The following is an 8,323-nucleotide window of genomic DNA, read 5'->3' on the forward strand; positions in this document are numbered from 1 at the left end:
TAGATTGATTACATTATTATTTATATACATATAAATGTGAGTAATAAATAAATGATACAGTGGAAAAAATCTATAAAGAAATTAACTAAATGATGGTTGTTGTATTTTTGTTTTTATAGCCCTGATGAAGACCTAAAAGTCAGGTCGAAGCGTCGGCAAAAATAAATATTTTTTTTGTTTATTTCTGTTGTTTCTTTACTGACCGCACCTCCCGACCATCTTCTCCAATCAGTAATCTACGGTCAACTATATACAGCTCATCATAAATAAATAATGTATTAAATAAAAAAGATTAAAGTGTATAAAATTTGGGTTCCTTCTATTAGCTTAAGATACAAAATTTAAACTTCCATAATAATAATTGGAATAGAACAGCCATTTCCTAAGTCAATTCTGTATTGTAATAGGAGAGTATGAAATAAAAGGAGCACACTCAATCAAACCAGCACTTCCAGGATTATTCAACTACTGGAAGCTCCTACTCTCCTGTTAAAATATAAAAATTGTCTGCTAGAATTTACCAGCGTTGCTCCCCTTCCATTTCATCTCATGTCATGAAATCAATTTACTCCAGCATAATTAATTTTTCTTAAGTTATATAATATAACATTGATAAAGAAGTTTCATTTCCAAACTAAAATAAAAAAAAAATAATGTATTGCAAGATTTAAAAACAAAACCTTATCTCAATAAAACATATGTATTGTTCTATTGGACATAAATTGCCTCAAAACTCTTCCAAAAAGTCAGATGTTGTGAACTATAAATTAGGTTATAAATCTATCAATAAAATTGACAAAGGGAAATGTTTTATATAACAAGTAAAGCTGCCCAAATATATTGCTACAAGACACAGCATAATAATTAGTCTGTTACACTAAATATAATATAAAGAAATTAATAAAGATAAAATATTTTTTCCCTTCAGTCTTTTTATTACTTTTTATTTTAACAAAATATCATACACAATACAACGATTACCCAGAAGAAAAAAATAACAGTTATTTTTCCCAATTTTTGATTACTTAAATGAAACCTATGTATAATCACTAGTAAAAATTGATGAGTCTGCTAAGTATAGGTAGGGTGAATCAAAATTTGTGGCTGTTAAAAAACGTAAAAAAAAATTTTTTTCATTCGGATTTCCATATCATAAAAACTACTACTACAAAGATAAACGTAAGGAACTACTTCAGAACATATTAAATTAGGTTTAATTTGAGTGCTAATAGACATATGTTAAGTTCCATGATTCCTGAGATATTGATTACCCCAAAATAAACTCACTACTGATTTTTCAGTGCATTTTTTATGAAATGTTACTTTTTTAAAAAAGTATGTCTCGGGAACTATTAAATGTTAATAGCTCTTTTAGGACTCATAATTTAACAAATTTACTCTTTTTTAAAAGATGTTCTATATGAGGAGAAGATGGTTGGAGGTGCGGTCAAAGTGAAACACAAATAAGTTGGTGTAACCTATTTTATTGTGCCAACGTTTCAGCCAGAGTTTCTAGCCTTCTTCAGGGCTAAGAACAGAACAGGATAACAACCATAGTAAGTATAGAAAATAAAAAAGAAAGTATAAACAGAATAACATAAAATAAATAATTTTACAAAATAGAATTAATAAAATGAAATGATGAGAGAAGCGGGAAATAAAATGTATACATAGGTAATTGAAAAAGTGGGTAAAATAACATAATTAAGGAAATTAAATAAAAATGAAGTTATATAATGCAAAGAAGTATGAACATATTAGTTATTAAAAATTGAAATATGGAAAGAAAAAGAAAATTGAGAGGAAGAAAATACATGTAACAATAATAATTGATAAAGAGGCAAAATATAAGTAAAGTATACTATGAGAAATGAATAGAAAAAAAAAAATATATTTTTGCATCTATTTTGTAAAATTATTCATTTTATGTTATTCTGTTTATACTTTCTTTTTTATTTTCTATACTTACTGTGGTTATCTTGTTCTGTTGTTAGCCCTGAAGAAGGCTAGAAACTCTAGCCGAAAGGTTGGCACAATAAAATAGGTTACACCAACTTATTTGTGTTTCACTTTGACCGCACCTCCAACCATCTTCTTCTCGTACATCATCCACGGTCAACTATCTCTCACAATGATGTTCTAATTGGTTTTCTAGTCTTGTTGAGAGGTTTAAAGATACAGAGCTCTGAATGAAAAATTAATTTTTTTAAACATTTTTCAACAGCCATAAAATTTTTATTTCCCTAACTATGTTTAGCAGACTCACCAATTGCGACTAGTAACTATACACAGTTTTAATTAAAGTAATATAAAATTGGGGTGAAATAACAGACTTCTTTTTTGTCCTCTTCGGCACTAGGATTGTTTATAACTAAGCTACACTGCATTTTTTTTTTTTTTCCCACTCTCATCCATCTCATATTTCCCTTTACCAAATTAGTTTAGATAAAAGTGCAAGCTAATATTGCCATGGAAACAATATTTATTTATTAATGAACCATTAATAAATATACATAATTTCCATGGCAATTTTAGCTTGTAGTTTTATCACAACTAATTTCTGCTTAACTCTGATGCATATATGTATATTTATATACAATTAAAAATTATTTAAAACAAATAAAAGGAAAATTGATAGTTTTTACCTAAGTCTCATATCTTAGATTCAAATGAAAAGGATATTAAACAGATAGGAGAATTTTTTATAACATTTTTGACTCTTAATCTCAAGGCATGTTTTCTGACAGATACCAACAGACACTTTGCTACTAATAAAACTTAAACTAAATTAATAGCTATTGTACAAATGTATTAAATTCTAGTTAGGGACAAAACTAACCAATTACATAATTCTAGTTAGTACAAAAATTAACTAATCACATAATTCTAGTTATAATAAAATTAAGCAATCACATAATCTTCTTTTGATGATTGATGAGTCTTGATGTCTTCTTTCCCAAAATACTATGTCTAACCGTATAACTATGGCTTCCATGAGACAGACGTCCTCTCACCAAGCAATCCAAACCAAAAGTACTTTTATCTTCTAGGATTTTTCTAGATGTCTTCTTTTTTAAAAGACCAGTGAGAGTAGACAAAGGGATCTTGAGGACCTCCTGCCTACAGGAACTGCCCTTCCTCTCCCCCGTCTAAACAACAAGTGTCCGTTTCCTTTCTTCTATCTTCAAAGTTCACTCGTCGATCCAAAAATTAATCGATTGTAGTACAATTGCTGTAATTTACTTGCTATGATTTATGATGTAAATAGTTGTTTGATAATTGTTATTGTCTTCTATTTTTTCTTTGATTATTCTTTTTCTATAATTATGGTAGAGAAATAGCACAAGTTGAAAAATTTCAATCTATGTTCTCAACACAAACAATTCAATGGACACTTCAGAAGGACGTACGCCTCTATCTTCTTTGTTTTGATTAACATATTTTTACTTCATATTTGACTGATGAAAATTTTGCTTGCTTTTTGGTTCAACAAAATAGATGAACTATATTTAACGTAGATACATTATAATAAAAACATAACTACAACCATCTATACATAAAAAACAACTATTTATTAAAAAAGAGGATATTACAACATATATATATGGGGTAATATGATAAATAGGTATAAATTTAAAATAGGAAAATTTTATATCAAATGTACCCATACTTAAATGAAAAATCAAAATTATCCAGTAGAAATAAACTGATCCTATATAAAGCACTACTAAGACCCACTTAACTTATGCTTGCTCTATATGGAGCTTTGTTAGTTAAAGTAACATAAAAAAAATAAAATACAACTATTTCAAAGCAAATGCCTCAATATCGTTAATAACTATCCATATTGTACTACAATATCTAAAATGCACTCTGAATTAAATATATAACCCATACAGGATTATATATAATCTAACACATAATTTCTTCCAGTATTGCCCCAACTCATTAAACCCTCTAATCACAGAAATAGTGAATTATACTAAAACTACAACCCGTAGATATAAACACAAAAGAACTAAACATATATTAATGTAAATATAAATCAATGATATTTATTTTATTCTATCCAATGTTAAGTATTAATTCAATAATGTTTTTTTTCCCCCCTTCGGTTTGTTTTACTAAAATGTAATATAGAGACATTTTTCACAACAAGATTAGTATGAATAAAATTGTATTGTATAAGGCGGTATCCCAAAGCAATGTAGTGAATATAGTACATTACGTATTTTTGCAATAAAAATAATGAATAGACTTATTCAAACGTTGATAAAACTTACTTAGCTTTCATTGTAGACGTATTATGGCAACCAGTTTTCGCTGCCATGACCGCTTGCTTCAGGCAAAGTTTCCAATTATTCTTCCCCGACACTATACAGGAACTGTATGTTTCACATGCTGGAGCAAGAGCATCTATCTGGCATAAAATAATTTCCATATAAATAATTTAAAAAAAAAAAAAAAAAGTTTTTGCTTATTTGTGTATGAACTTCAAAACTGTAATATTAATGAGAATACAAGAGCTGAGAAGAAAGTTGGTAATAACACATTAGTAGGTGTAATATTCTCTATAAGATGAAACAGAAAATGATTGGATAATTTAATAAAATAATAACTTACGATAACAAACACTCTCTCTCTCTCTTATGATAACAAACACTCTCTCTCTCTCTCTCATGATAACAAACACTCTCCGATATCCACAATAATAATAATAATATTCTTTATTTATTCTGGGATTGATCCCTTTAGAATAATATTACAAGTGTCAGGATTAGGCTTTAAAGCCTTAGAATAGAGTACAAAAAAAAAAATTATAAAATATAATAAAATAGTAAATTTTATAAGATAAAAATGAACCACAATAATTAACAAAGTATGTAATATAAAAATAGAACAAATAAAATAAAACTATATGTCATATCATAAAACATAAGATGACTAACTTCTGATAATAAATAAAATGAGAAAAAAAATGATAAAAAATCAAATACAATTAAACTAAAAGTAATAAATGGAAAGGTACAATTTCTGCTAATATACATATTTACAAGTATAAAACAAAAAATTGAAGCATTAAATGCAGAAAATATAAAAACCTTGTCAATTGTTATTCTTCCGGAATTGGGTGGACAGAAGGTGGTCGAAGATACGGTATTTGAAGTTTGGAAGGGTATTAGAACTACGAATAAAGGAGGGAATAGAATTCCATAGGAAAGAGGAGCGGATGAGGAAAGATCTACCAAAGGCTGCGGTTCGATGGGCAGTTACATATAAGTCTGAAGGCCGTGAGCGGGTATTGGTGGAATGCACTGAGGATTTAAATTGAAGGATATCAGAGATGTACGATGGATGGTGGGATTGGATAATTTGGTAGAGGAAGGAAGCTAGAAAATATTTACAACGAAAGGAGGGTTAAAGCCACTTCAATTCTTCATAAAATCGGGTGATAGAGACATCCCTGGGGACCCTAAAAATGAATTGTACAAAGCAATTAATTAACCATTTTAATTTTGCTTCAAGATCTCCAGAGACACCCAGTAAACCACAGCAATAATCAAAGTAATAAAAACATGTTTATTTAAATATAACATTAACTTCGTTTCTTCAAAAAAAAAACTTTGATCCTATACTTTCCTAATCTAAGTAAACCTAAGCTATTTCTATATATACTGAATACTAATTTATAGTCTAACCTAAAATTAAATTTAAAAGAAACAAAATAATTTATATGTAACACAAATGAGTCACAGCAAGTACATAGGTTCACTATGTTGGCCATGAGAGAGAGAAAGAGAGATATTTTATTGTTCTTAATTAATTACAATTTGACTACCCAACGTGTATTTTCTTCTTTGAGGAAGTTTTAAGCCGACCAACTTCTTCAAAAAACTTAGTTACATGCTCATGAACAGGGACATTGAAAATGAATCTAACACACACATTAAATGCCCTCTGAAGAATTGATAAGTCTTTGCCCTGCATATCTGTAAATAATACACTACAATAATCAATATGTGGTAAACTGCACCAAAAGGTATAAACTAGATCAAAATAAACAAATTAGAACCGCCGATATAAAATACAATTTTGGAAAGGTTTCAGATGACGCTAAAAACTGATATGATTTGCTTTTTCATAAAACAATTTTTTTTTAACCTGCTTTACTGTAATCCTCAATAAATTTTTTTCAATTTTTAGTGAGTAAAAAATCATTTTATAGAATCAGTAATATTTTTTTTATTCTCCAGAAAGAGATAAATCAATTTGTATATAATAATAATAATAATGAAAAAAATGTTTACTTTCTGAGCTATGCACTAAAAGGGCTTAATTTTGTTAATATTTTTTTACCTTACAAATTGGAATTGTCTATAACCTTCCCAGGAAAATCTTGAACATTTAACAAAAAGCCCCATTACAACATGATGATCGGTATGGCAGCACATAAAGTACCAACAAACAAATATTACATTATTGAAGAAAATAAATATATTTTTACTTTTTTATTATTTATAAATCCCATCCCTTCTTATAAGCTTATTTATGTTCTTGAAACAAGATTTTTAGTTGAACTATTTTATAGTCCTCGAACTGGGCATTTCATGTAATACAACTAGGTATATTCCTTAATATATAATAACATATAACAAAAAAAACTCACTAGGGTTCGGTGACCAACCCTTGCTGGTGAGTGAGTGTAGAGCGTCTGCAAGGCTGCCGTCCAACCTTCCTGCCACGATATAGTCACTCCCCTAGCAGCTCCAGCCAAAAGCAAAGAGTAAACAGCTCCCGAAGTACCGCCCATCTCGTCCTCGGCAATCTTTGACAAATGCATCAAGCAGCTGCCAACCCATTTCCAAGGCAGTGAATCTTTACGAGCCAGGACCCCTGGTTTAGAATAGATTAGCAGTTAGAGAAATAGGCATAAATTTAAGGCAATCCATAGCAATGGTGATGCACGGGAATGTTTGATCTTTAATACTCTTCTGATAATATTGAAACAATTAGATAAACAAAAGTAAAGTTAACTACAATAATAATGAAGCAGGGAATTATATTGGGTGGTATAAGTATGTAGAATATATATTTAAAAAAAAATTTCTTTATTTCTGTAGACTATGATATTACTTGTATATGACAGTCCTTCCAGCACTGTTGGTACAAAGCTACTGGCATCATTTCTATAGAAAATGATACGGGAAAGGTAATGAACGTCCTTGTACTGTAGATGGGAGACAACTGACTCCCGTATTAATACACAAGAAACATAAGCAAAGAAGGGCGTAAACAAAGATCATCCGACTTGCCAATGTTGACTTATCTCTGTCTTCTATTCTATATATATATATATATTTACTTGGAAAATAAATAATAGTTTAATGAATACAAAATTTTATACTTTTTCTAAAGAGAGGTAAACTGCCTGCAGCCAAACTGTCACAGCAAAAGCCCCTGCATCAAAGTCTTTCAACCTAGTCGGTGCAGCATATGCAGCACGGCCAACTCTAAAACAATTATATGATAAATGTTTCACAATAATACATTATATAATAATAATAATAAAAGCGTAACGAAGATTACACGAAGATTTGATGCCAATACCACTAAACACTCTCTGCATACATCCTTCCAGTGATGCCCCTCCAAACCCAATTCCGCTAAATCAGTTTTAATACAATCCTCCCATCTACGTTTCGGTCTTCCCCTCGGACATTTACCCATTGGTTCAATGTTTATTAACATTTTAGGAATCCGCTCGTTACTAAGCCGTACAACCTTACATGCCCATCTTACACGCCGCAATGCTATAGCTTGAATTATATTTACCGATTGTAGGTTTGTGCATTGTGCATTCAGCATTGTGTAATCTTCTAAATTCTCCCGTTAATTCATCCTTTTATGGTCCAAATATTTTGCGTAATACTTTATTTTTGAAAATCTTAAGACGCTGTTCATCCCTTAGTGTAAGAGGCCACGTCTCACATCCATAAAGAACAGTGTGAAGGATAATAGTTTTGTAAATTCTAATTTTTAAGTTTTTCGATGTACTCGCTTCAGCGGTACATATACTAAAATACATTATATACCATTTATTAAATAATTAATTACAACAAATAAAAAGAAAACTAGTGGCAGTCTCGGGACTGGCTTACAGAAGTGAAACTTCTGTAAATAAATAATTGGTTGGAGAAGATGGTTGGGGGTGCGGTCAGCAAAGAAACAACATAAATAAACAAAAAAATATTTATTTATGCCAACGTTTCGACCTGATTTTCAGGTGTTCATCAGGGCTATAAAAACAAAAAGACAACAACCA

General features: G+C 29.8%; 1 protein-coding gene across 3 annotated transcripts in view; it reads right to left on the bottom strand.

Annotated features, from left to right (window-relative positions):
• Positions 1 to 8,323, bottom strand: part of LOC106678499 (PTS-dependent dihydroxyacetone kinase 1, dihydroxyacetone-binding subunit DhaK) — a 32,104-nt gene that overhangs the window by 5,139 nt on the left and 18,642 nt on the right. For all 3 annotated transcript variants that reach the window (XM_014417036.2, XM_014417035.2, XM_014417038.2), the window contains 2 exons: positions 6,668 to 6,894; positions 4,284 to 4,420 (listed from right to left, as the gene is read on the bottom strand). In XM_014417036.2, coding sequence (XP_014272522.1) covers positions 4,284 to 4,420; positions 6,668 to 6,894 — 364 coding nt within the window. The remainder of the gene's footprint in view (positions 1 to 4,283; positions 4,421 to 6,667; positions 6,895 to 8,323) is intronic.

Source organism: Halyomorpha halys, unplaced genomic scaffold (genome assembly GCF_000696795.3).
Source record: "Halyomorpha halys isolate HHAL.00 unplaced genomic scaffold, Hhal_1.1 Scaffold145.1, whole genome shotgun sequence".
NCBI classification, from domain to species: domain Eukaryota; kingdom Metazoa; phylum Arthropoda; class Insecta; order Hemiptera; family Pentatomidae; genus Halyomorpha; species Halyomorpha halys.